The 27,473-nt window shown below is 50.4% G+C and overlaps 1 protein-coding gene across 5 annotated transcripts; it reads left to right on the top strand.

The window, feature by feature from the left end:
• The first annotated feature begins 73 nt into the window (after positions 1-73).
• Positions 74-26,813, top strand: CAPN1 (calpain 1). Of its 5 annotated transcripts, none has more exons than XM_041722701.1 (22): positions 74-341; positions 1,809-2,076; positions 2,235-2,304; positions 2,579-2,697; positions 4,175-4,308; positions 4,402-4,570; positions 5,072-5,155; positions 5,484-5,569; positions 5,903-5,977; positions 6,098-6,258; positions 19,721-19,899; positions 20,828-20,839; positions 21,650-21,861; positions 21,960-21,999; positions 22,566-22,631; positions 22,721-22,778; positions 23,541-23,605; positions 24,248-24,316; positions 24,531-24,609; positions 25,208-25,324; positions 25,611-25,669; positions 26,035-26,813. In XM_041722701.1, exons 2-22 carry the CDS (start codon positions 1,810-1,812, stop codon positions 26,059-26,061), a joined length of 2,148 nt encoding a protein of 715 aa, XP_041578635.1. In that variant the 5' UTR covers positions 74-341; position 1,809; the 3' UTR covers positions 26,062-26,813. The 5 variants fall into 5 exon arrangements, with proteins under 5 accessions (XP_041578635.1, XP_041578636.1, XP_041578634.1 ...); XM_041722702.1 differs by lacking the exon at positions 74-341 and adding an exon at positions 786-987; XM_041722700.1 differs by lacking the exon at positions 74-341 and adding an exon at positions 786-1,058.
• Positions 26,814-27,473: the final 660 nt, after the last annotated feature.

Below are 27,473 nucleotides of genomic sequence, written 5' to 3'. Positions count from 1 at the left end.
GGCAAATCACATCTCCCCGCCTCAGTTTTCCTTCTCTCTCAAGTGAGAAGGTGTGAATGAGGTCAGATTAGACCAGTGGCTCTCACCCTTCTTGCGGCCGTGGGTCCTGAAACCCTGGGAAAGCTATGCACTGCTGCCCCAACAAAATGCTCATGTGTACGCCCTAGGGGAGCGGCAAGAGCGGCCGGGCCGGGCCCCCAAGGTCAGGGAAAAGCGCGGAGCTGGGAAGGCCCCCGCCGTCCTCCTCCCCTGGGCCTCCGCGTCTCCGACCTCCGCGGGCAGGATCCGGCGGTCAGCAGCGCGCCCGCCCACCCGTCCGCAGCCTCTGCGCCCCCTCCTGGGTAAGGCGGGCCCGGGGCGCTGCCGCGTGGGTGGGCCGGGGCTCGGGGGCGCGGGGGCGCGGGCAGGGATGCCCACGGCCCGCAGGTTCCGGGTTCAGGGAACCCCGGGGCGCGAGAGAAAGATGGGTTCCCGCAGCTGCGCGTCAGCGCCCCTTCCCGCCCGGGGAGCCGCGGCCGGATGGGGAAGGGGCTCGCCCGAGGTCGCGCAGCGAGCGGGGCCTGTGGGGGACGCGGAGCGGGAGCCGCGGGCGCGGGCGGCGGGGGCGGCGGGGGCGGCGGGGGCGGCGGTGTGCCCGGCTCCCGCAGGGGCGCGCCCGCCGCCCGCCCAGCCCCTCCTCCTCGCGGCTGCCGCAGCCTGAGGTCATCCTGGCCCGGAGCTGGGGGCGCGCGGGGGCCGCGGGCGGGAGGCGGCCGGAGCTGCGGGAGGGCCCTCCGGGGGCGCCGCGTGGGGTGGGGCCGCCCGGCCCTGCAACTCGAGCAGCTGCCCCGGGTTAAAAATACCCCGGCCCTGCCCCGCCCCGCCCCCGCCCCGCCCCCGCCCCGCGGTGCCCTTCCGTCTGGGCGGCGCAGCCCGCCTGACACCCTGGTGTGTCCCCGCGGAGGCCGCCGAGGGGCGGGGGGACGCCGTCTGGGACAGTCGCGGAAGGTGCCGGCGAGATAAGGGGGAGCGGGGAGGCGGCGGCGCCCGAGCCCGAGCCGGAGCCCGAGCCCGAGGAGGTGGAGGAGGAGGAGGAGGGCGGGGGACAGGGCGGAGGGGCCGCGGAGGAGGGCGGGGAGGAGCGCTCTTCCTGGTTGGGCCCTACCCGGAGCCGCCACCCGGGAAGGCAGCCGCGGGCACGCAGCGGTCCCCCAGCACTGCCGCCCCAGGTAAGGAGCTGGGCGGCCCCGCCGTGATTCCGCGACCCCCGGCCGCTGCCCCCGGGCCCCCTGAGTGCCCGCGACGGCGGCGGCGGCTCGGGAAGCCGCACCGCCCAGGCAGCCGCCCGGCCTGCGCTCCCCACTGTCTCCGGGGGCTGGGCTGGGGGAAGGCCGGAGCGGGAGGGACTGAAGCCCGGCAGCCCCGGGCCACCGAGCCGGTCCCAGGGGCCTGGGGAGGGGCCCTGCTTGCCTGGAGTTCTCAGCCTCCGTGCCAGGGAGGGGCCAGTGCCCAGGAGTCCGGGGAAGGGGTCACTGTGTTGTTATCCCCGGGCTCTGCCCCGCCTGCCTGGCCGGCTGACCACCACTGCAGGCCCTGGACAATGGGAGTCTGGAAGGGAGAGGTGGTGGCCGGGGTACCTAGGGGCGGAGGAGCCCCTCTCCTGGTTTCTGGGGGCACAGGGAGGTGGCAGAGAGTCCTGAGTTCCTGAGGGAAGCAATGAGGTGGGGGACACCCCAGGTTTGGAAAGGAAGGACAGTCAGTGGCAAGTAGGAGCCCCAGTTCTAGTTTTGGGAAGGCCTGGGTTCTGAGCAGGCTGGTCTGTCCTGCAGGATGGCTGAGGAGATCATCACCCCAGTGTACTGCACTGGGGTGTCTGCACAAGTGCAGAAGCAGCGGGCCAAGGAGCTGGGCCTTGGCCGCCATGAGAACGCCATCAAGTACATGGGCCAGGACTTTGAGCAGCTGCGAGCACACTGCCTGCAGAGTGGGGCCCTCTTCCGTGATGAGGCCTTCCCCCCCATACCCCAGAGCCTAGGCTACAAGGACCTGGGCCCTAACTCCTCCAAAACCTATGGCATCAAGTGGAAGCGTCCCACGGTGAGAGGGACCACCTTGGGTGGGACTCAGTTTACCCCTATCGTGGGTGAGGAGCGGGAACAGGACTCCAGGTCCCAGGTGTGGGGTGGGGTCTAGGGTGGCTGCGCTCCAGTTTCTAGGAGGGCTGGCCCAGAGACAGGACTCTGGGTCTCTTGCAGGAGCTGCTCTCAAACCCCCAGTTCATTGTGGATGGAGCCACCCGCACAGACATCTGCCAGGGAGCACTGGGTAGGCCCTGGGAGGAGGGGGTGGTTCTGGGTGTTTTTTCCATAGTAGTTCCCCATGCCTGTTCCTTCCGGCTCTGCCCTAACCCCTCCCTCCTGCAAGCTCAGGCAGGCTCTGGCTATCAGTGTGGGGCTGGTTTGCCTAGATTCCTGGGTCTTTTCTCTAAGCCAAGGGACATGGCGCCCAGGGAATCCCAGGTTGTCTCCAGTATGGGCACTAGTGCATCACGGGGAGCAGAGCGGCAGAGCAGGCCTGATATGGGTCCCTCCCATCCCAGGGGACTGTTGGCTTCTGGCTGCCATAGCCTCCCTCACCCTCAATGACACGCTTCTGCATCGAGTGGTTCCACACGGCCAAAGCTTCCAGAATGGCTATGCTGGCATCTTCCATTTCCAGGTGAGGAGCCCTGAGTCCACCTAGGCCCAGGGCTTTGGGGAAAGAGGGGTATCAGGCCCTGGAGGAGGTGAGGACCAGTGACCCACAGCAATCTGCAGTTACGGTGGCTTAAGTCCACACCCTGTGGGGATCAGACCTCCCTCTAGAAAGAATTTGACCTGTTGATGCCATCTCAGATCTGTCATGTGTGAAACGGCTGGGCAGGTATTTCAGCTGGCAGTTTTCCTGCGTGGTGGTGTGTATCAAGGAGAAAGTGCTTGGAGGAATAGAAAGATCTCTATTATTTCTCATGGGACAAATCCTTTTCCTCCATAGGGTCCCAGGTTTGCATATGAAAAATAGTGTTCTACTGGGGAAAACAGACCAGCACATGTGGCTATCTCCACCCATGGCACCAGTCTCCCCCACCCCCCACCCCCAACTCCTCCTACACTTTGGCAACCTCCAGCCTCCAACTTCCTGCAGAAAGAAGGGCAAGATTAAGTCTATTTAAACCAACTATTCCCTTTTTGCACACAGGGCCCATTTCTTAAGTCACACTAAGGAATTCTCAGTGAGCTGATATTGGGAGACACACCCCAGCAACCCCGGATGAGAACCTCTGGTGGCCCCAGCCCTGCCCTGGGGGACTTCTGGGTGCCCTCTCTTTCCCCTTATTCGGGGAGTTCCTTTCCCTATTCCATCCTGCCTTGGGGCCAAGCAGAACAGACCGGTGGTGCCAAGTGCTGCACCTGCTCGCACTGGTTTGGAAGGATGTGGTCTCACTGCCTCCCCCCCACCCCCTTCCCTTACTCCTCTAATCCGCTCCGCCCTGGCCTCTTCATTGGCCCGCTTCACACTCCCTCCACCTCCAACCCTCACTACTTAGGCCCCCCTCCTCCCCTTGCCCCATTGTTCTGTGCTCCTCCCAACTCTGTTAGTGCTTGGTCACTTCTGGCCCCAGGCTTCTGACTCCTCTGGCCCTGGGAAACTTACCTCTCCTGCCATCTCAGAGGCAAACCTGTGAATGCAGGAACCGCACCCATCTTATGGTCTAGATGCCACATTTTTGACCCATACCTAATTTATATCTATACCCGCCCCCACTATACATATCCTGACTTTTGACCTACACTTAATTTACATATGCCCCCCCATACACCTCAAATGAGGGAGGGGAGAGGTAGGGGGCTTGTTCCCGAGAGCCAAGCCCCTAGGGCTTTCTAGCCTCTCTGTGCCTGAAGAGGCAACCTGGTCTATTTTGAAAATATCAGTAGCACTGCCCTAAAAGCTTTACCTTTGTGGTCATGGTTAGTTTTCCCTTGAGGAAGGCTTCCCTTTTATGGACAGGGAAACTGAGGCTCCAACAGGCAACCTCATTCAGGATCCTGGATCCCAGGTACATGATCAGACATCTAGCAAGTTGGCAGAGTTGAGGCTTGAGCTCTGGCCAGGGCAATCCCAAAGCAGGCACTCACTGTTCTCCCCTCCCCTCTAGCTGTGGCAGTTTGGGGAATGGGTGGATGTGGTCGTGGATGACCTGCTGCCCATCAAGGACGGGAAGCTGGTGTTTGTGCACTCCGCCCAAGGCAACGAGTTCTGGAGTGCCCTGCTTGAGAAGGCCTATGCCAAGTGAGTAGGAGCCAGGGGCCAGCTCCAGGCAACCCTGGGGTCTGGGGTCCTGCTTGATGCGGGAGTGCTGACCTGGGGCTGGGCTCCCCGCAGGGTGAATGGCAGCTACGAGGCCCTCTCTGGAGGCAGCACCTCAGAGGGCTTTGAGGACTTCACAGGCGGGGTGACAGAATGGTATGAGCTGCGCAAGGCACCCAGCGACCTCTACCAAATCATCCTCAAGGCCCTGGAGCGAGGTTCTCTCCTGGGCTGCTCCATTGACGTGAGTACACCCAGCCAGGACCTGTGACCTGTCTCCCCTTCCAGATGTTCCCTCTTCATCCCAGCCCCGCCTCATCCTTGCCCCCAGCTTGGCTCCAGACCCCACCTCTCACCTTGCTCTCTCTCTGGATTCCCCTCCAGCCTCATCCATCACTTCAGTCCTATCTGCCTCCTTTATGGCTGGGGTTATTCCTGCTCCATCAACCTCAGAGCTCAGCTTGTTTCCCCACTCTTCTGTTGCCCGGCTCACCAGCAAATGTCAGTGGGGTGCACAGGCCCCTCCACCAGTAATAGTGGTGGTGGAGTGACCCCCCCTTTCTAGGGCCAGCATATGTTGGGGTGTTAGGCGAAGTCAGCTCCCCTGCCTGCCACTCCCAATAGCTATTGTGCATGGGGAGTGTCTGGGATCCATGAGTGCTTGGGTCTCCCTTCTGGACTGGGGATGGGGATGCCCCTGGTCTCTGGGACGTGGCCCCCAACCCCTGCACATGTATCCCTGCAGATCTCCAGCGTTCTAGACATGGAGGCCATCACTTTCAAGAAGCTGGTGAAGGGCCATGCCTACTCTGTGACAGGGGCCAAGCAGGTACCACCCCACACGGGCTGTCCCTTTAGGGTGGCTTCTGCCTTCTGGCTGGCCTTTGCCTGTCTGGCCTAGTACCACAGCTGTGGGAGGGGCTGGCTCTTTGACCTCCTGTGGCATCTTCTTTGTCTCTTGAGATATTTATCTTATTCAGCTCTGATTTTCTGTAGTCTGTTTGCCTAGCCTCCCTCGGGGTAAATTCATCGAGAAGGGGCTGTATCTCCCTGGGTGTGGTGCTGGGTGCGGAGCAGGGCTCCTGAGTGGAACACAGCAGGAAGCCATGTTGAAAGTGTGTGCTGGAAGCAGGCGCTGATGGGAGTTCTGGGAACAGGTGAACTACCAGGGCCAGATGGTGAGCCTGATCCGGATGCGGAATCCTTGGGGCGAGGTGGAGTGGACAGGAGCCTGGAGTGACGGGTGAGGGGCAGTGGACACTGGCTGGGGAGGCTATGGGAGGCTGGTCAGGGCCACGGCATTTCTGCTGGGACTGTGCTCAGGATTGAGCAGGGGGTGCCCATCCCTATGTTACCAGGTCTGGGGGACTGTCCTGACAAAGCTCAGGCAAGCAGGCCACGGGGCCCAGCCTGTGAGCATCCTCAGAGCTGGCCCTCATATGACAGCCCCTGGAACTGGGATCTTGGGCTTGACCGTGCAGAGCCCTTCTGACTTGGGCTAAGGGGGGCCAGGCCCTAGGGACAGAGGCCCGCAAGGCAGTTTCCATCAGCTCCTGGCAGCGCCCTTCTCCCCCAGCTCCTCAGAGTGGAACAACGTGGACCCTTACGAAAGGGAGCAGCTCCGGGTCAAGATGGAGGATGGAGAGTTCTGGTGAGCGGCCCCCTCCTCAGTCCAGCCCCTCTCAGGGCTTGTGCCCCAGCCCCCGATCCCCACGGACCCCGCATGTGCCCTGGCCGGGGACTGTGGCTCACCTCTGTACTGGGACCCCAGGATGTCCTTCCGAGACTTCATGCGTGAGTTCACCCGGTTGGAGATCTGCAACCTGACACCCGATGCGCTCAAGAGCCGGTCCATCCGCAAATGGAACACCACACTCTACGAGGGCACCTGGCGGCGGGGGAGCACCGCGGGGGGCTGCCGGAACTACCCAGGTGACCTGAGCTCCCAGGCCTGCTGCCTCCTGGCTCGAGGGCCTTGCCCCTGCCCCTCTGGGTCTCTTCCCTGAGCCTCAGTTTCTTCATTTATAAGACAGTACGGTTGTACTGATCTCTGGGATATGCTTTGAGGAGTAAAAGGTTGACTAGCCTTATAAATTCTGAAGAGCCATGGTTGGTTCACCATCCTGGGGCTGGAGCCCAGGGAGCTAACGATGAGAGGAGACTCTGTGGCCAGCCAGCCACCTCTCTGTCACTCCTCCTCATTCTGGGACCTTCCCTCCTGGCCCACAATCTTTCTCTCTGGGCCTCCGTCACCTCTCTGGGGACTTCTGAATCCATGTAGGTGACTTGGTCCACAGCCTGGCCTCTCGATTCCTTCCCATCCTCACCTGCAGCGCCTTTTTCTTCTGCATTAGTTCAGCCACCCACATGATGGTGCACAGGAGCCAGACCAGACATTGTAGCCCGACCTCTGCCTTGACCTTTTGGGCTTCCTCATCCTGTACCCTCAGCCCTGTCTCATCGTCTGGTCTGTTAAATCCACTGTTGATATGTCCTTCGTCTCCCATCCTGTCTTCTCTTCCCACCAGTTAGAATCATCATTGTAGCCTTGTCCCTGCAGACACTGGCTCCAGGCTCCCTGGCACCAGCGCAATTGGAACTAAACCCTCTCCATCAGCTCCAGGACCACTGAGTGGGGCTAGAGGGAAAATCACACAACCTGGGCCGTGTTGCCCCTGTATATTTACAGTCGCATACCTTAGGTGACCACTTGCATGGTCCCCAGCAATTCCACTGCCAGTTAGTAACGTTCCCACTTCCTCAAACTTGCCTCCATGGTTACTCCCATCTGTGGGAGTACTGGCACTTCATCAAAAGATCGCTCCCTTCATGCAGGGTACCCCTCATATTCACCCTGCTTGTCTTGGTCTGTGCCTATCATTACTGCTTTCCCGACTGTAACAACAACAGAATTGTCTGAGCTCATGGGCACCACCCCCTGAGCCCTGCTATGGCTCCCGTTCTCCCATGTGTCTGAAAGCCTTTGGCTCCTTCATCCATCACCTCCGGCTCCCGTGTCATTATGGAGAATCCCTTGTCTTAGAGCAACTCTCTATTGACCCTACATCCCCATCCACTGCTCTGCTCCCCTTCAAAGCAAAATATTTCTGATTGCCATGCTCCCTGTTTCCTTTTCCACTTCCAGTTTAGTTTTGTTTTTTTTTTTTTTTTTTTTTTTTTTTTTTTAAGATTGTATCTATTTGTTTGACAGAGAGAGCACAAGCAGGGGGAGTGGCAGAGGGAGAGGGAAACACAGGCTCCCTTGCTAAGCAGGGAGCCCGATGTAGGGTATCAATCCCAGAACCCTGAGATCATGACCTGAGTCGAAAACAGATGCTTCACTGCCTGAGCCACCTGGGCACCCCTGGTGCTACTTTTTTAAAGGCCACCCACATCTTTGTTTTTATCAAACCCACTTCTGCTCTGAACTCACATCCTGCATCCTTCATGTTCCAACATGGCTCATAGGCCTGTTCTGAAGTATTCTTTCCCTTCTCGGGGATCCAGTTTCAGTTTGTCCTCAAATAGATGATAACTGTTCCCCGTATCATTTATTGAGAAATCTGCCCTTTCCTTAGTGCCCTGCAGTGACAGCTCCATCCTGTAGTTCCCATTTCTGTGTGGGTCTCTTTCTGGGCTCACCGTCTCATCTCTTGGTCTCTCCTTCTGCTGACAGCACATTGATTCCATTGCTATAGATTTATAAGAGGTCCTGCTTTGGGGCAGGGTATGTGCCTTCAAGAGTCTAAACTATTCTCGCCTTTTGTTTTCCTGTATGAATTTTAGAATCAGCTACTAAGTCTTACAAAGAGTTATTTGGAGACTTTAATTTGGAATTGAATTGAGTCTATAGATCATTTTGGGGAGAACTCACATCTTTACAGTTGTGAGTCTTCTAAGATTGTGGTATAATCTCTTTATTTTGGTTTTCTTAGTGTTCAATAAAATTCTATAATTTTCATCTAAAGGACTTAAACATCTTTGAGATTAATTACTAGATGCTATATCATCTTGTTACTATTATAAATCATCTCTTAAAATTATATCTTCCAAATAATAGTTGCTGATACAGTAACATGCATTTGACCTTTTAAATTTATTTTGTAACCAGGAAAAAAAAAATTTTTTTTTTTTTGAGAGAGAAAGAGAATGTGGGGTGAGAGAGTGGAATTGAGGGGGACAGGGCAGAGGGAGAGCAAGAATCTTTTTTTTTTTTTTTTTCCATTGGGAGAGCAAGAATCTTTAGCAGATTTCATGCCCAGCTTGGTGCCAGACATAGGGCTAGATCTCATGACCTTGAGATCATGCCCTGAGCTGATACTTGACCGACTGAAGCACCCAGCTGCCCCTCTAGCAAACTTTTTAAATTATAACGAATTTTATGGAGTTATCTATGGATTCTTCTTGGTTTTCTAATTGCAAATAATGATAAATTTGTTTTTTTCCAATTTTGTAACTTTTGTTACATTTTCTTATTTATTTGGTAGCCAGGACTGTAAAGTGGTGCATGGGAGTAGCTATGTCCTGGTGATAGCCCCATATTTTTTTGTTGTTGTTAAGATTTCTTAAGTAATCTCTACACTCAATATGGAGCTCCAACTCATGACTCTGAGATCAAGAGTTACACACTCCACTGACTGAGCCAGCCAGACGCCCCCTTCACCCCATCTTAAAGGACAAGTTTTTACTGTATGTTTACGTTTCAACACTAAAATCTTTTCTGTTCTAGTGTTCTAGTCTTTTATCGGGTTAATGAAGTCTAATGTTATTAAATACTTTTAGTTGTATTTATTCTTATATTAGCTTTTTATCTTTTCAGTGGTAAATTACATGAATCACTTTTCTAGTATTAAATCAACCGTACTTTCCTGAGGAAAAAAACAAACAAACACAATCAGGACATACTTTTTTAAATAGTAGTTTTACATTCAAGTTCATCAGTGAGAGTTGCCTGTCATTTTCATTTCTCATACTGACCTTGTCTTGTGTTGGTCCTGGTGCTATATTTGGCTCAAGAAGGTGAATTGGGAAGTGTTCTTTTTCTGTTTCCTAGAAGAGTTGCATAGGATGACAATGATTTGTTGCTTAAATGTTTGGTAGACTTGAGCTGTAAAGCAGTTGGCCCTCCTTTGTTCTTGATGTGAAGATTAACTTTTCTAAATTGAGTATCTTTAATGGTTATAGGACTATTCAGGTTGTCTATTTCTTCTTGAGCCTATTTCAACCAGTTGTATTTTCTAGAAGTTTTCCTCTGCCTCTGTTTTCAAAATTATAAACATAAAGATACTTTTAATATATTGTGATATGTCATCTTTAAGTACGTATTCTCTTTTTTTCATAGTATTTATTTGCATTCCCTTTCATCTTTATCAATCCTGTGAGAAGTTTGTTTTGTTGTTGTTGTTTTTTTTTAAGATTTTATTTATTTGTTAGAGACAGAGAGAGAACAATCAGGGAGAGGGGCAGGCAGAGGGAGAGGGAGAAGCAGACTCCCTGCTGAGTAGGGTGCCCACCTTGGGGCTCAGTCCTAGTACCCTGGGATCATGACCTAAGCCAAAAGCAGACACTTAATGAACTGAGCCTCCCAGGCGCCCTTGAGAGGCTTGTGGATAGTATGCTTTACAAGGAAATGGCTTTTGACCATTGATCTTTGTACAGTATTATTTTCATATCATTAGTCCCTGGGCTGTTTTTTTCTTTGTAAACACCCAAAGTTTTTCCCTCCAAGTGCATCTTTGAGTGATGCAATTTTGATGGATAATGTTTTGAAGACTTGTGATATAATTCACGTGCTGTAAAACTCAGACTTTTAATGTGTCCAGTTAGTGATTTTTAGTATCCACGCAATGTTGGACAATCACCACCACTATCTAATGCCAGAAGCTTTTCACTACTCCCCAAAGAAACCCCATATCCATAAGGGGTCACTCCCTCTCCCTCTCTCTCTCCCTAAGCCCCTGGCAACCACTAATCTACATTTTTGTCTCTAGATTTGCTTCTGGACATTTCATAAATGGATCATATAATATGTGGCTTTTTGTGTGTGGCTTCTTTGCCTTATTGTGACGTTTTCAGAGTCTATCTAAGTTGTAACATGTATCAGTACTTGATTTCATTTTTATGGATGAATAATACTCCATAGCCTGGGTAATACCACAGTTTGCTTATTCATTCATCAGTTGGTGGACATGTAGATTGTTTCTACTTTTTGGCTATTATGAGTCCTACTGCTTTAGCATTCATATTCTTGTCTTTGTGTGAGCAAATGTTCTCTTGGGTCTCTCAGTAGGAGTGAAATTGTTGGGTTCTATGGTAACTCTATGTTTAATTCTGAGGAATTGGCACCTGTTTTCTGAAGTGACAGCATCATGGTACATTCCCACCAGAAACTGGAACTGAGTTCCAGTTTCTCCACATCCTTGTCAACACTTATTGCCCATGTTTTTTTATTATACCTGTCCTGGTGGGTATAAAATGACATCTGGTTGACAGTTTACATTTCCCTAATGACAAATGATACCGATAAGAGTGTTCATGTATTCAGGCCACTAATCTATATTTTTCAGAGCTTCTATTCAAATAGTTTGCCCGTTTTTATTTTATTTTATTTATTTTAAAAAAGATTTTATTTATTCACGAGAGGCACACAGAGAGAGGCAGAGACGGAGGCAGAGGGAGAAGCAGGCTCCCTGCAGGGGACCTGAGCCAATGGCAGACAATCAACCACTGAGCCACCCAGGTGACCCACTTTGCACATTTTTAGATTGGGTTATCTTTTTATTGTTGGGTCGTAAGTATTGTTCTTTATACATTCTGGGTATGACTTTATGAGATTGATGATTTGCATATAATTTTTCCCATTCTGTGCATTGTCTTCATTTTCTTGATAGTGTCCTTTGAAGGACAGAAGTTGGGGGATCCCTGGGTGGCTTAGCGGTTTAGCGCCTGCCTTTGGCCCAGGGCGCGATCCTGGAGTCCCGGGATCGAGTCCCACGTAGGGCTCCCGGCATGGAGCCTGCTTCTCCCTCCTCCTGTGTCTCTGCCTCTCTCTCTCTCTCTGTCTATCATAAATAAATAAATAAATAAATAAATAAATAAATAAATAAATAAATCTATCTATCTTTAAAAAAAATGAAGGACAGAAGTTTTTATTTATTTATTTATTTATTTTTTTAAATTTTTTTAATTTATGATAGTCACAGAGAGAGAGAGAGAGGCAGAGACACAGGCGGAGGGAGAAGCAGGCTCCTTGCACCGGGAGCCCGACGTGGGATTCGATCCCGGGTCTCCAGGATCGCGCCCTGGGCCAAAGGCAGGCGCCAAACTGCTGCGCCACCCAGGGATCCCAGGACAGAAGTTTTTAATTGTGATGGTGCCCAGTTTTTCATTTTTTCTTGTTTCTCATGCTTTTGGTGTCATATCTAAGAATCTACTATCAAATCTAAGACCATGAAGATTATCCTTGTGTTTTCCTCTGAGAGTGGTATAGTGTTAGCTCTTATATTTGGGTTGTTGTTCCATTTTGAGTTAATTTTCGTAGAGGCATACCTCAGAGACAGATATTCTGGGCTCATTTCCAGACCACCACAGTAAAGCAAATACTGCAATAAAGCAAGTCAAATGAATCTTTTGGTTTTCCAGTGCCAATAAAGTTATGTTTACACTATATTTTACTAAGTGTGCAATAGCATGACATCCTTTCCATACCTTAATTTAAAAATATTTTATTGCTAACAATACTGACATCAGCTTTTAGCAAGTTGTAATCTTTTTACTGGTGGAGGGTCTTGCCTCGATCTTGATGCCTGCTGACTCATCAGGGTCGTGGTTGCTGAAGGCTAGAGTGGCTATGGTTATTTCTGAAAATAAGATAACAAGGGTGCCTCATTGATTGGCTGTTCTTTTCACGAACCTCTTTCTCTGTAGCATGCGATGCTGTTTGATAACATTTCACCCACTGTAGAGCTTGTATGGAAATTGGAATTAATCCTCCCAAATCCTGCCACTGTTTTATCAATTAAGTTTATGTAACATTTTAAATCCTCTGTTGTCATTTCAATAGTCTTCATAGCATCTTCACCAGGAGTAGATTCCATCTCAAGAAACCTCTTTCTTTGCTCATCCATAAGAAGCAGCTTCTCATCCACTGAGATTTTATCATGAGATTGCAGTCATTCAGTCTCATCTGTACGCTTTACTTCAAATTCCAGTTCTCTTGCTGTTTCCACCATATCTGTGGCAACTTCCTATAGTGAAGTCTCGAACCCCTCAAAGTCATCCATGAAGGTTGCAGTCAGCTTCTTCCAAACTCCTGTTAATGTTGATATTATGGCCTCTTCCCCTAAACCACAAGTGTTCTTAATGACATCAAGAGTGGTGAATCCTTTTTAGAACGTTTCTTTTTCTTTTATTAAAAGATTTCATTTGTTTATTTGAAAGAGAGCATGAGCAGGGGGAGGGGCAGAGGGAGAGGGAGAAGCAGACTCCCTGCTGAGCAGGGAGCCTAACATGGGGCTCCATCTCAGGACCCCGGGATCATGACCTGAGCCAAAGGGAGATGCTTAACTGACTGAGCCACCTAGGTGCCCCCTGGAAGGTTTTCTTTTTTCTTTTTTTTTTAAGATTTTATTTATTTATTCATAGAGACAGAGAGAGAGAGAGAGAGGCAGAGACACAGGCAGAGGGAGAAGCAGGCATCATACTGAGAGCCTGACGTGGGACTCGATCCAGGGTCTCCAGGATCACACCCTGGGCTGCAGGTGGCGCTAAACTGCTGCCCCCCTAGAAGGTTTTCAATTAACTTTGCCAGGTTTGCCAGGTTTGAAGGTTTTCAATTAACTTTGCCAAGATCCATCAGAAGAACCACTATCTTCCTTACAATATGTATTTTTTTTTTTTTTTTTTTTTTAATGATAGTCACAGAGAGAGAGAGAGGCAGAGACACAGGCAGAAGGAGAAGCAGGCTCCATGCACTGGGAGCCCCATGTGGGATTCGATCCCGGGTCTCCAGGATCGCGCCCTGGGCCAAAGGCAGGCGCTAAACTGCTGCACCACTCAGGGATCCCACAATATGTATTTCTTAAGTAATGAGGCATAAAAGTTGAAATTACTCCTTGATCTAGAGGCTACAGAATGGGTGGTATGTTAGCAGGCTTCAAACAACATTAATTAGGACACCTGGGTGGTTCAGTAGTTAAGCGTCTGCCTTTGGCTCAGGTCGTGATCCCGGGGTCCTGGGATCAAGTCCCACATCGAGCTCCCCACAGGGAGTCTACTTCTCCCTCTGCCTATATCTCTGCTTCTCTGTGTCTCTCATGAATGAATAAATAAAATCTTTAAAAAAAAGAAAAGAAAATATTAATCTCATTATATGTCTCCATCAGAATTCTTGGGTGATCGGGTGCCTTGTCAGTGAGCAGTCATATTTTGAAAGGAATCTTCTGAGCAGTAGGTCTTTACAGTTGTCTTAAAATGTTCAGTAACTAGGGCAGCCCTGGTGGTGCAGCGGTTTAGAGCTGCCTGCAGCCTGGGGTGTGATCCTGGAGACCCAGGATTGAGTCCCATGTCGGGCTCCCTGCATGGAGCCTGCTTCTACCTCTGCCTGTGTCTCTGCTTCTCTCTCTGAATAAATAAATAAATAAAATTTATTTAAAAAATTTATTTATTTAAATAAAATTTATTGACTAATTTAAAATAAATTTATTTAAAATTTATTTTAATAAATAAAAAATTTATTAAAATTTATTAATGTTCAGTTACTATGTTATAAACAGATGTGCTGTCACACAGGCTTTGTTGTTTTATTTAAAGAGCACAGGCTGGGGTGCCTGGTTGGTTAAATCAGAGGAATGTGTGACTGTTGATCTTGGGGTTGTGAGTTTGAGCCCCCGGTTGGGTGTAGAATTACATAAAAATTTTTAAAAATTCACAGAGCACAGGCAGAGTAGATTTGACATAATTCTAAAGAACCCTAGCATTTTTGGACTGATAAATGAGTGTTGCCTTTAACTTAAAGTTACCAGCTGCATTAGCCCCTAACAAGAGACTCAGGCTGTCCTTTGAAGCCATGAGACCAGGCATTGACTTCTCCTTTCTAGCTATGAAAGTCCTAGATGGCATCTTCTTCCAATATAAGATCGTTTTGTCTACATTGAAAATCTGTTGTTTAGTGTATTAACTGCATTAATTATCTCAGCTAGATCTTCTGGGAACTGCTACAGCTTCTCCACCAGCACTTGCTGATTCACCTGGCACTTTCATGTTACAGAGTTGGCTTCTTTCCTTAAACTTCATGCTACCAACCTTCAAACTTTTCTTCTGCAGTTTCTGCACCTCAGTCAGCCTTCATAGAATTGGACAGAATTAGGACCTTGCTGTGGCTTAGGCCTTTGCTTAGGAAATGTTGGGGCTAGTTTGATTGTAAAGGAATTGTTTTCCTAATTTTCTTTTTCAATTGTTCATTGCCAGTATATGGAAACATAACTGATTTTTGTGTCTTGATCTTATAACCAGCAGGTTTGCTGAACTTGTTATTAGATATAGTAACTTTTTTGTGGATTCTTCATGTTTTTCTCTATATAGGATTGTGTTATTTGCAAATAGAGTTATTTTCCTTCTTCCTTTATAATTTGAAGGCTTTCTTTTCCCCCTTGACTAATTACTCTAGCTAGACCTTCCCACATAGTGGCTATATAGCAATGGTGTAAGCAGACATCTTATTCTTGAACTTAGGGTGAAAGCTTTAGTCTTTCACCACTGAGTATGATATTAGCTGGCTTTTCCATAAACACTCTTTGTCATATTGAGGACATTCTTTTTTATTCTTCGTTTTCTGAATGTTTTTTATCATGAACGTGTGTTGGACTTTGTGAAATGCCTTTTCTGTATCAATTAAATGATCATGTAGGTTTTTCCCCCTTTGTTCTATTAATGTGGCATATTACATTGATTTTATTTGTTGAACTATCCTTCATTCTTGAGATAAATCCTATTTCATGATACTAATCCTTTTAAAATACTGTTGGATTTGATTTGCTAGTATTTTTTTGAGGATTTTTGATATTGATATTTATAAGTGATGTTGTCCTGTGATTTTCTTATGATGTATTTATCTGGCTTTGGTATCAAAGTAGTGTCAGTCTCATGGAATGAGTTAGTTTATCAAAAAGAAATCATAATGTAAATGAGAAATCATGTAGGATGGTAATAAAACACCGTATGCCTATATTAGAAAAGAAAGATCTGAAATCAATAACCTGATCTTCTACCTTAATAATCTAGTAAAAGTGCAAACTAAATCCAAAGCAAGCAGAAGAAAGAAAATGATAAAGATTAAAGTCCAAAGAAATGAAATAGAGAAACAATAGAGAAAAATCAGTAAGACCAATAGTCCTTTGAAAAGTCAGCAAAATTGTCAAATCCTTAGCCAAACTAAACAAGAAAAAAGACAGAAGTCTCAGATTCCTAAAATCAGGATTTAAAGAGAGAACATCACTACGAATCCAGCAGAAACAAATGGATTATAAAGAAATCCTGTGAACTGTTGTGTGCCAACAAGTAAGCTAACCTAGATGAAAGGAACAAATTCCTAGAAAGAAATAAGCTACCAAGATTGACTTAAGAAAAATAGAAAACCTGAGTATACCTGTAACAATTAAGAGATTGAATCAATAACCAAAACTCCCAGTTATAAACCACTAATTATTGTTTTATTGTTGATTTCTAACTTAATTTCCTTATAGTCAGAGAACACAAAGATCGTAGCTTTGAAATAAACAGAAGTTGGTTCTATGGCCCATGCCATGTTGAATTTTTCTCAACATTCCCATGTTCTCAAAAAGACTGACTAACAGTTATCTATTATATGTTATATGCCAAACATTCCTCTAAATATTTTAAACATAAAGCTTGCTTGACTTTCACACTGACCCTATGAGGTAGGTACTGTTTTACAGATAAGGAAGGTAAGGCATGAATCTAATAAGTGACGGAGCTGGGATTTGAACCCAGGATTCAGTCTTTTTTTTTTTTTTTAAGATTTTGTTTATTTATTCATGAGAAACAGAAGCAGAGACATAGGTAGAGGGAGAAGCAGGCTCCCTGCAGGGAGCCCTATGCAGGATTCGATCCCAGGACCCTGGGATCAGGACCTGAGCCAAAGGCAGACTCAGAAAGCCACTGAGCCACCTCGGTGCCCCACAACCCTGCAATCTATTCTCTTGACTGTTACACAATTCTGAGTGGTAGGGGGAATGTTTTATAATTGTGCATCATATCAAGCTCAATATTTTGTCTGCTTTATCTGTCAATTACTGGAAGAGGGAGGATAAAATCACACACCATCCTGATGGTTTCCCCAGCTTTTCCCTTTGTATCTGTCAATTATTTTTCTTTATGTATTTTGCTTTATGATATTAGGTACATCAAGCTTAGAATTGTTATAAATTGCTAGTGAATTGAACGTGTTCTAATTTAATGCCTATCTTCTTTGGTAATAATTCTTTTACTTTTAAGTCTATTTCTGTCAATGTCAGTATAGCAATTCCAATTTCCATTTGGTTAGTAATTTTGTGTTATGTTTTGTTATACTCTTCAATGTCTAATCTTTCTATAGTCAGTGTTTTGTTATATCTTGTAAACAGTCTATAGCTGGCTTTTTAATAATCCATTTGAAAAATTTTGCCCTTTGATTTGAAAGTTTAACCATTTACATTCACAGCAAATACTGATAACTTTATATTTATTTCAGCAGACTTATTGCACATTTTCTGTTTGTCCCTCCTGTTATGCCTTATTTTGGATTAAGTTCTTTTCCCTTTTTTTCTACTAGTTTTTCAGTGTATGAGTTTGGAAGATATAAGTGCTTTAATTAATATATTCTAAAGTTAGTTGATCAGGGCGCCTGGGTGGCTCAGTTGGTTAAGTGGCCTTCGGCTCTGATCATGATTTCAGGGTCCTGGGATCAGGTCCCACATTGGGCTCCCTGCTCGGCAGGGAGTCTGCTTTTCCCTCTCCCTCTGCTCTTCCCCTTGCTTGTGCTCTTTCTCTCAGATAAATAAGTAAAATCTTAAAAAAAAAAAAAAAAAAGTATGTTAAAGTTAGTTGATCAGTATCTTTACCCTCCTACTAAACAATGCAAAGGCCTTAAGACTACTTAACTTGGATCACCCCCTCCTTTTGTTTAATACGCTGTTTTTAGCTAGTATTTTGTTTTATTTTATATTAAGATTTTATTTATTTATTCATGAGAGACACAGAGAGAGGCAGAGGCACAGACACAGGCAGAGGCAGAAGCAGGCTCCATGCAGGGAGCCCGACGCAGGACTTGATCCTGGGTCTCCAGGATCAGGCCCTGGGCCGAAGGTGGTGCTAAACCTCTGAGCCACCCAGGCTGCCCAATAGCTAGTATTTTAATTAATTCTAAACAGTTTTCTTCCTGCTGTAAATTAAATATCATCATTATCTGATATGTTCCATATTCATTAGATTATACGCATAACGGTATTTTTGCTCACCATTTTCACAACTTTCATCTGAGATCATTTTCCATCTCCCTGAAATATATGCTTTCACATTTCTTCTTTCCCTTTACCTCCTCCTCCCTCTCCTTCTTCTTTAAACTTTCTCAGTATCTCTGTAAAATGCCTTTATAGCATGCTCATACTTTTTTTTTATAAATTTATTTTTTATTGGTGTTCAATTTGCCAACATATAGAATAACACCCAGTGCTCATCCCCTCAAGTGCCCCCCTCAGTGCCCATCACCCAGTCACCCCCACCCCTGCCACCTCCCCTTCCACCACCCCTAGTTCGTTTCCCACTTAGGAGTCTCTCGTGTTCTGTCTCTCTTTCTGATATTTCCCACTCATTTTTTTCTCCTTTCCCCTAGCATGCTCATTCTTGATAATTCTTTGGACACAAAATTCTAGATTGCATTTCTTTAAGCCCATTGAAGGTACTGTTGCTCTTTATTCTGGTTCTGTAGCTCTGTGAGTCAGGGCTCTGTTTCCCTTATCTCCTGTGATGCTTTGTCTTTTCTGTTTGAAGATTGTTTATCTTCTATATTCTATAATTTCACCATCATGTATTGAGGTGTGGATTTCTTTTCATTCTGCTTTGGATTCATTGGGCTTTCTTGGTCTGAAAATTGATGAGCGGGAGTCAGATACTCAAACTGCTGAGCTACCCAGGCCCCCGCAACGTAGTGTCCACTTTTTTAAAAAGGCTTTATTGAGATCTAATTCATGTACAATGCAATTCACCTACTTAAAGTATAAAATTCGTGTGGCTTTTCATATATTGTGTATCTATCACATCAATTTTAGAACATTTTGATTACCCCCAAAAGAAACCATGTACTCTATAGCTATCAGTCCTGAGCCCCTCCTCCTCATTCCCATGTAACCAACACCCTGTTCAGATTTGCCTGTTCAGATACTCATCCACATTATAGTACATATCAGTACTCCATTCCTTTTTGTTGCTGAAGAATCTTCCATTGTTTGGTTACATCACATTTCTTTTTATCCATTCCTCAGTTGGACAGTTGGGTTATTTCTACCATTTCTCACACTTGATATTATCTATCATTTTGTTTAATGTCACCTGTGTATGGGGGAGGGAAATGCAATGGCTTAGTAGTGTCTCTACAAAGCAATTTTGTGTATTGAATCCAGCTCCTGGTGGTTTAGGGAGTCATGGGCAACTCAATCACCAAACTGCCAGAAAGGCAAGTCTCTGTCACTCTTTGCAGTTATGAGGCTCCTGTTAGACCCTGCTTTTTCTCTTTCTTTCCTCAGTCATTGTCCACACAGCAGTTTGGACAATAAGCAACCTTTGCAAATCCAAATCCATTCATGCCCCTCCTGGTGCAGGCCCGTGGGGGATAAGGGAGTGAGGTGGGAGGGGTGGGGAGGTCTTTTTGCCCTCTGATTCAAACCACACTCCTTTCCACCCACCCTGCTCCCACTCCTTTGCTGCCTTTCTGGACTCCTGATGCTCGCCAGAGCCAGATGCTGCATCAGACACTGGCTGTCCCGTCAGGTGTGGGGCTCTTTATTCTCCTTCTCCTGCTTCCCAGTGTTTTCCCAGGGCTTCTTCAGATCTCCCTCAAATGTCACCTCCTCAAAGATGCCTCCCCAGATCAGTTCCAGGTTGCTTATTCTTTGTAATAGTTCTGTTAATTACACTGACTTGCAAATACTTTGCCTCCCCTCCCAGAGAGTGAGCTCAGGAGGGTAGAGATTGTGCGTTCCCACTGAACATCTGTCACATGGCACACAGTGGACAATTAGCAATATTTGTTGGATGAATGGATGAGCAGACACAGTGGGGAGGGGAAGCCTCCACTCTGCGCTGCACCTCCTCATTCCTGCCAACAACCCACCTCCTACAGCCACCTTCTGGGTCAATCCCCAGTTCAAGATCCGGCTGGAGGAGACAGATGATGTGGACGACGACTACGGGGGTCGCGAATCAGGCTGCAGCTTCGTGCTAGCCCTCATGCAGAAGCACCGCCGCCGCGAACGCCGCTTTGGCCGCGACATGGAGACCATTGGCTTCGCGGTATACGAGGTGAGCCAGTGGATCTCACAGAACTGGCAGGGAAAGCAGGCCTCCTGGTGCACTGTAGGCGAGCCCCAGCAGGGGGCGCCGGAGGACAATGCCGCCACAGCCCTGAGACAGGTGGCCCTAGATCCTAACCCCTGGAGGCACCTGCTGAGGTTAGTTGCTCTTGGATAGAGGGAATCTGGCTTTGTTGACACCTAGGAGGTAGCCTCTAGGGGACAGACTTTGGCTCAGCTTCAGAAAGAAGTAGGCAAGTGGGCTGCTGTAGAGGAGTAGTGAGCTCCCTATCTTAGAAGTATGTAAGCAAAAGCTGGCCTATGAGGGCCTTGCTTCACTCACTGTGTTCAAGACAGACATTTCTGGCCCTTCCTGGTGGGGGTAGAGAATGGCCACAGTCTTGGCCCAGAGCTCCTGGCTGCAGACTGGTATGGACCTCTGATGTCCCTGGACTGTGGAATATTGCAGTTGGCCACTCTGGGGGCTGTCCTGGGTGCTCTGATTCAGAGCCAAGGCCCAGGGTGTTCCGAGGATGAGGGAGGACCCTGCTTGGGCCCCCTTTCCTAAGGTCCTGAGGCCCCTCTCTGGCATGAAGATGGTTCTCAGTCACCAGTGGCCCTGGGCCCTGCCTTCTGGTTTCTTCATCCTATCATTTTTTTTTAAGATTTTATTTATTTATTTGAGAGAGAAATAATGTGTAAGAGAGCACTAACAGTGGAGAGGGAGAAGCAGGCTGTCCATTAAGCAGAGAGCCTGATGCAGGGCTTGATCCCAGGACCCTGGGATCATGACCTGAGCCAAGGCAGCTGTTTACCTGACTTACCCAGTTGCCCCTCATCCCATCATTCTTAAGAACTTGGGCCTTCTGCCCAGCATACGCTGTACCCCTGCCTCTGGGCCAGGCATACATCTCTAAATTCCTCCATCTCTCTGGCAGGTCCCTCCGGAGGTAGGTTTGAAACCTGAATCACCTGGATTTACGTATCCCTGAACACACAAGGCCTGACGGTGCCCAGAGGGGAGCAAGTTGGCAGCAAGTCCTCACATAGAGAATTAAGAAGTCATCTCGTTTTACTATTTACTAACTGCCCTCCTCCCCCAATCCAGGGCAGGGTGGGGGCAAACATTGCTGTCCTGGGAGCCAGGGCTGGTAATGAGTGAGGGAGCCGGATTTGAACCCTGGCCCTTGGAACCCTGCCTCCCACCACATCTGAGGCTCTTCCTGTCTTGCCGTTCCCACGGAGTAAGTGCTGGCTGCAGCTGCCAGGGGTGCTGGTTAGGAGCAGAGCAGTGGATACCCTTGAGCAAGCTGCTAAAGCACTAAGCCTCTTTGTCAGTGTCTGTAAAATGGGCATGACAGCAGCGGCTCACAGGGCTGTCATGAGCTTTAAAGGAGGGGCCCCATGGAAGGTACCCTGCACTGCCTGACTTGGGGAAGCTGTGAGTGATAATGGGAAAGTTACTGCAATGGTGTCTATATCTATAGACATCTATATCTATAGAGTATCTATATCTACCTCCATATTATCTCCTCACCTCTGCCCCGTGCAGGAGGCAGGGTTGTCACCTTCACTTTACCCGAAGGGGAAACTGAGACAGAATGATTTGTCAGGGTCATACGGACTGCGGGTGACCACCATGACCAGCTCTCCGCCTCCATGGCTAGGGCCTGGAGCCTGAGATCTGGGGCTGTGGGGCAGCTCCTGAGGGTGGCTGAGTGGCCAGCTGCAGCCCCCACTCTCTCCTTGCCTCCCACCAGCTGGTGGGCCAGCCCGCTGTGCACCTGAAGCGCGACTTCTTTCTGGCTAATTCGTCCCGGGCACGTTCGGAGCAGTTCATCAACCTGCGGGAGGTCAGCACCCGCTTCCGCTTGCCACCCGGGGAGTACGTGGTGGTCCCCTCCACCTTTGAGCCCAACAAGGAGGGTGACTTTGTGCTGCGCTTCTTCTCGGAGAAGAGCGCCGGGACGGAGTGAGTAGAAGGCCCCTCCCCAGCGTCCACTTGCCACCTGCCACAGGTCCCCCTGCACACCCCCCTGACTGGCCCCCTCTGTCTCCCCACCTCTGCAGGGAGCTGGACGACCAGATCCAGGCCAATCTCCCTGATGAGGTGCGTGCCACCCCTGTGCCTTCCTCCTCTGCCTCATCCTGGTTATATCCTGAGGACCTGGGTGTCCTGGCTCCTGGGCTCTGGCTGGCAGGGCAGAGCCCCTCCTGGCAGGAACCATAAAAGTAATCCCAATCCCTCATCTGCCCAGGACTTTATAGTTTGCAAAGGACTTAGAGATAGTGGTAGTGGGGGGTTCCTGAGCTCTTCTCTGTTCTAGGTCTGTGCTGAGCTCTTTACTTGGTCACTCTGTTTCTTCTACAACTACCCTGTCAGGGTGCTGTCACCATCACCCCCTTCAGTGAGAAACTCAAGTTCAGGGAGGTTAAGGAACTTGCCCAAGGCCTCACTCCCGTCACTGAGCTGAGATGCACCCTCCCTCAGGCCACAAAGCCCTGGGCAGGAGGAAAGTGGGGTCTAGATTCCCACTTTACAGGTGACGAGAGTGAGGCTCAGAGATGCAATAAGGTGGGCACATGGTGATGGTGGTCCCAGACTCGCCCCAGCTGCTATCCGTGCAGGGGCCTGGCTGGAACACCCCTGACCTGCTCTCCCCCTTCTCCATCCAGCAAGTGCTCTCAGAAGAAGAGATTGATGAGAACTTCAAGGCCCTCTTCAGGCAACTGGCAGGGGAGGTAGGCTGGGTGGGGTGGGAGCGAGGGGCCCTGGGGCGCCAGGGGACAGCCTTTCCCCAGGGCGGGTGCCATTCTCCCTCCTCCCCCAGGACATGGAGATCAGCGTCAAGGAGCTGCAGACCATCCTTAACAGGATCATCAGCAAGCGTGAGCATCCCCAAGCTGCAGCTTTCTACCCTGTGTCCTCACTTCCTCCAAACTCCAGAATCTAAGCCTCTGTTCCCACGTTGGGCCAAACCAAGCCCTTGGTCTCTGTGGGTAGGGGGAGCCTCCACCACCTTTCTTTTCCTCCCAGACTCCTTCCACTCTCTTGCAGGGCCCTGTTCCCCAGGCCCAAGTGCTGTGACTGGTGTGGGTGGAAGCTGAGCTGCTGACAGTACCACAGTCCAGGGACAGGCCCCCTTCCTCCAGAAGATATACCCCAAGGCCATGCCAAATGGCTTCGAGCAGAATGAGGCATTCAAGCAGAATGAGAATTACTCCCCAGAGTGCACAGCTAATGGCAGCACCCCCTTCCTTTGCCCCCACCTCTGCCTTCCATCCACACCGTTTCCTCAGCCCAGACCCCTCCCTTCTTGTCCTCTTTGGGGCCTGCGGCAAACCCCAGCCCCGCTGTGACCACCGTGGCCTCACATTTCTACTGTGTTTGTCCTATTTCCATTCAGCACTGATTTCCTTTCATTCTTGGCTCTTGGTGGCAGGGACGCAGCTGCTGGAACACTTGCTTGATTGCTCAAATACTTTAACCCATGCTAACAATAAACATGATCTGACACACCCACTCTGCTAGACTGTCCACACCAGGCGCCAGAAGCGGGCATCCCTGGGCCCCGTCCCTCTCGGCACCCCCAGCACAGGACAAGCTTGGAAAGCTCAGTGGTTAAGGGGCTGGACCTGATTTTCTTGCAGACAAGGACCTACGTACCAAGGGCTTCAGCCTGGAGTCATGCCGCAGCATGGTGAACCTCATGGACGTATCCTTTGCTCTTGTTTCCTGAGACTACTTTGGGTTGCGGGGGCGGGGGGGGGGGGCATGCAGAGCGGGGTGGAGGGATACCCCGTGATCTCTCCTGGGAACAGCACAGAGGAAGAGACAAAGCTCTGTCGAGTCTGGACAGACCAGTTCTTTTCCTGGGCAGCTTCCATTGACTGGGAGAGGGAAACAGGCACAGGCTTTGTGTGGAAGGAGAGGTAGGGCAGGGCCTAGGTCCTCTAGTGACTTTAAGGTTGGTGCTTTCTGCACCCCTCCCAGCCCAACACAGCAGGCTGTGCCCCTTTTCATTCCCCTTCTCTTGAGGCCAGCCTCCCCTTCCTCCCAATTGTTCCCTCACCCTATGCCTGGTTTAAGCTTGTTCTTTTACTTTTTAAAGATTTTATTTATTGGAGAGGAGAGAGAGAGAGAGAGAGAGAGAGAGAGAGAGAGAGCATGAGCTGGCGGGGGGCGGGGAGGGGCAAATGGAAAGGGACAAGGAGGCTCCCTGCTGAGCAGGGAGGCCAATGTAACTTGAGGCTTGATCCCAGGACACTGAGATCATGACTGGGGCCAAAGGCAGACCCTTCACCAACCAAACCGCCCAGGCACTCCTGGTTTAAGCTTCTTAACAGTAGTGCCCCAGAGGGATGGCAATGGGAAGCTGGGCCTGGTGGAGTTCAACATCCTGTGGAACCGCATCCGGAATTACCTGGTAGGTGGTCCCTGGTCCCTGCCAGCCCCTCAGCGCCTCAGCCCCATCCAGGAGGGGTGGGCTGCAGGCTCCTGGGCCGCCTGTCCAGATCCCAGCCCCTGGCCCACCATTCGGGTCCCTCCCCGGTACCTTTGGCAAGCCCCCACCCTGGCTTGGACCGGAAGGGCTGGGTGCCTCCCTTGGCCTGGGCCTCACCCTCTGTTCCCCACTCCAGTCCATCTTCCGGAAGTTTGACTTGGACAAGTCGGGCAGCATGAGTGCCTACGAGATGCGGATGGCCATTGAGTCTGCAGGTAAGGCCTGAGGGCTGGATGCCCCCCTGCAGAGCCCCAGACAGATGGCTCCAGGCTGATTCCATGTCATGACCCAGGGTGGCAGCCCACCACACCAGCCCTTGGGGTGGTGATGGTGATGGGGTGTGGCAGTAACAGCCATCTTCTGCCGTCTTCCCATGATGACCATGCTGATAAGTGCTGCATTTCTATTTGCCCTCACTGCAGCCTAACAGGGAAAGGGTCTTTACTATCTCCACTGTACACAGAGGAAAGTACGGCTCAGAGAGGGAAAGAGACTGGCCTGTGGCCACACAGCCAGGGAGGGGCGGAGCTGGGCTCCAGAGCCTCCGATGACAGAGGTGCATGTCAGGGCTTTCTACACAAATAAAACTGGACCCCTTGGGCCCTCCCTGGCCAGCTGATTGCCTGGAGTAGTCAGGCCCTCATTCACTCTGCAGCTGGCACTTGCTTGCCCAACTGCTCCCAGCTCCTGACCCTACTCAGGGGGTCTTCATGCCTCCGAGCTTCAGGGCTCTCCCTGCCCAGCCCCAGTCCCCCTGCTGTCCCCTCAGGCCAGGCCACGCCTCCCTGGCCCTTACCCATTCTCCTGGGCCAGGCTTCAAGCTCAACAAGAAGCTGTATGAGCTCATTATCACCCGCTACTCTGAGCCAGACCTGGCTGTGGACTTTGACAACTTTGTGTGCTGCCTAGTACGCCTGGAGACCATGTTCCGTGAGTGCCCCATCCAGCTCCTGTCTCTAGCTCTGTCTTCTGTAAGCTGGGGGGAACAACAGGTGCCATGGCATGTGCTAGAGAGGTGAAGGTTTCTGCACCTGGAAGGCTGGGTGCCAGGAGGCTGTGGGCGTGGGGACCTGGCAGCAGGGGAGGGCTCGGGCTTCTGGCAGTCACAGGTGAGGCCTTGGGATAATGTGGGGGGAGGGGCAGGGGACAGAGGGGTTCCTGGCCCTGCCTGAACGTCCCACTGATTTCTCGATGCCAAAACCTCTTTTGAATGCAGGGTTTTTCAAAACTCTGGACACAGATCTGGATGGAGTGGTGACTTTTGATTTGTTTAAGGTGAGAACTTTCCTTGGCTGTGACAGGGTGTTTGGGGGTAGTAGAGCTTTCCTACCTGCCTAGGACAGGAGCCTATGGCCTCAGAACCAGCCCTAAAAGCCAGGCCTCCAAGTCCTGGAGGGATGAGATGGGGTTGTCTGGGTACTGGGAAAGGAGCAGGAAGGCAGGGCCAGGCTGCTGGAGGTCTCTGTGGGAGCCAGCACCCTGATCTCCCAGGGCTAGAGGTAAGAAAGCTCCCCCGCATCCCGAGTTATCCCTTCACACCTGCCCTCAGTGGGTGAAGAGACAGTGGCTTCCGGGCTGGGAGGCTGGACTTAACATTTCTACTGTCCCTGACTGACTCGTCTGTCTGCCCTCCTCTGCAGTGGTTACAGCTGACCATGTTTGCATGAGGCAGGGGCTCAGGTGCCCTGGCCATGTTCCTCTCCTTCATCTGCCGAGCCATGCCTTCCCGCCATGCCACACCAGGCCACACCAGCTGCAAGTGCCTTCCTCGGAGCAGGAGGTGGCCTTGGCCTCCTGTCCCCTCAACTCCCAGCTGCCGTGGTTCATCTGCTCTGTGCAGAGCTGTGTGGCCTTCCCTACCTTCGCCAGCCAGGGGCTCCGGTGGACTCCCCGCCCCTCCCGTCGCCAAACGAGGAAGGCAGCTTTTGCTTGTTCCTGCCTCAGGATGAGGCTCCTGGGAGAGCTGACAGCCCCAGGCCTCCCAGCGTCCTGATGTGTCCTCTCGCCCCACCCGAGGCCATCCACCTAGCCTACCCACCTGGCCTCAGCTGCAGCAGACTGCAAACCATAACCACTAGCTCTGCATGGTCTATAATCCAGATGTGCAGGGCCCTTCCCAGCGGAGACCGCCTCCTGGGGCTGGGCACACCCAGCCCCCTTTTGCAGAAGCCAGTGCCCCTCGCCTCCGCAGCTGCCCCCCAGCCCTGCCCCACCTGCCAACGAGGAGCCACCTGGACTGAGGGGTAGCCAGGTGTTCGGTCCCTCGCTCCCTCCTTTTTTATATTGGTGATTTTAAAGGGGACTCTTCAGGCACTGGTGTACCAGTAATGGGGGTGCCAGAAACACCTGGGTGTGGGATGGGGGTGGGATCTCATATTTCCATGCAGAGAAACCCCAAACAATAAAGGAAGAGGCCCCAGATCTGTCTCTGGAGTGTATTTTTGCCCAAACCTGCCGCCAAGGAAGGCACCAGCAGGTATTGACCTGCAGGAACATCCTGGGTACTCACAGCACCCTTGCCCTGCTCTCCATCGCTTTCCCTGATGCCCTGAGGGCTTTCATCCCTGCTGGGGTACCTAGGGAAGCTGGGGCCCCAGGTGCAGGGGCAAGGCCATACTGCTGAGGTCCCATGCAACCCTGCGGGTCCTATACACCCTCCTCACAGCCCCAGGGGCCCGCCCCCTGCCCTCCCTGTACACTCCAGCTGAAATCCGAACACCTCCTGAGCACAAACCTGACCCCCCAGGAAGCTCCCAGAACACAGAACCTCTTTCACTGGACACCTGCAGCTTATGTAAGCAGCTCCAGCCCCCTCTGGGGTCCTGACTTTTCTTACCACAGATAAGAGTAGGTTGAGGTGAGGATAGAGGAGGAGGTAGGACAGTGGGAAGTGGGGGTGATGGGGCTAAGCCACACACTAGGGCAGCATCTGCAGGGCAGAGGCTGACAGCGCCTAGGTTAGGGGTGGGGGCTGCCCTCAGTGGCTGGGAGCCCCAGGTGGAGCCCCAAGTGGCAGACTTCCTGGACACTGCTCACCACAGGCTGGCGCTGGGCCTGGACCCCCTGTCCTGAGCCTGCA

The sequence above is a fragment of the Vulpes lagopus genome, chromosome 11, assembly GCF_018345385.1.
Source record: "Vulpes lagopus strain Blue_001 chromosome 11, ASM1834538v1, whole genome shotgun sequence".
Classification (NCBI taxonomy): Eukaryota; Metazoa; Chordata; class Mammalia; order Carnivora; family Canidae; genus Vulpes; species Vulpes lagopus.
Note: the sequence above shows the minus strand (reverse complement) of the source record. Positions and strands in the feature narration are given on the sequence as shown.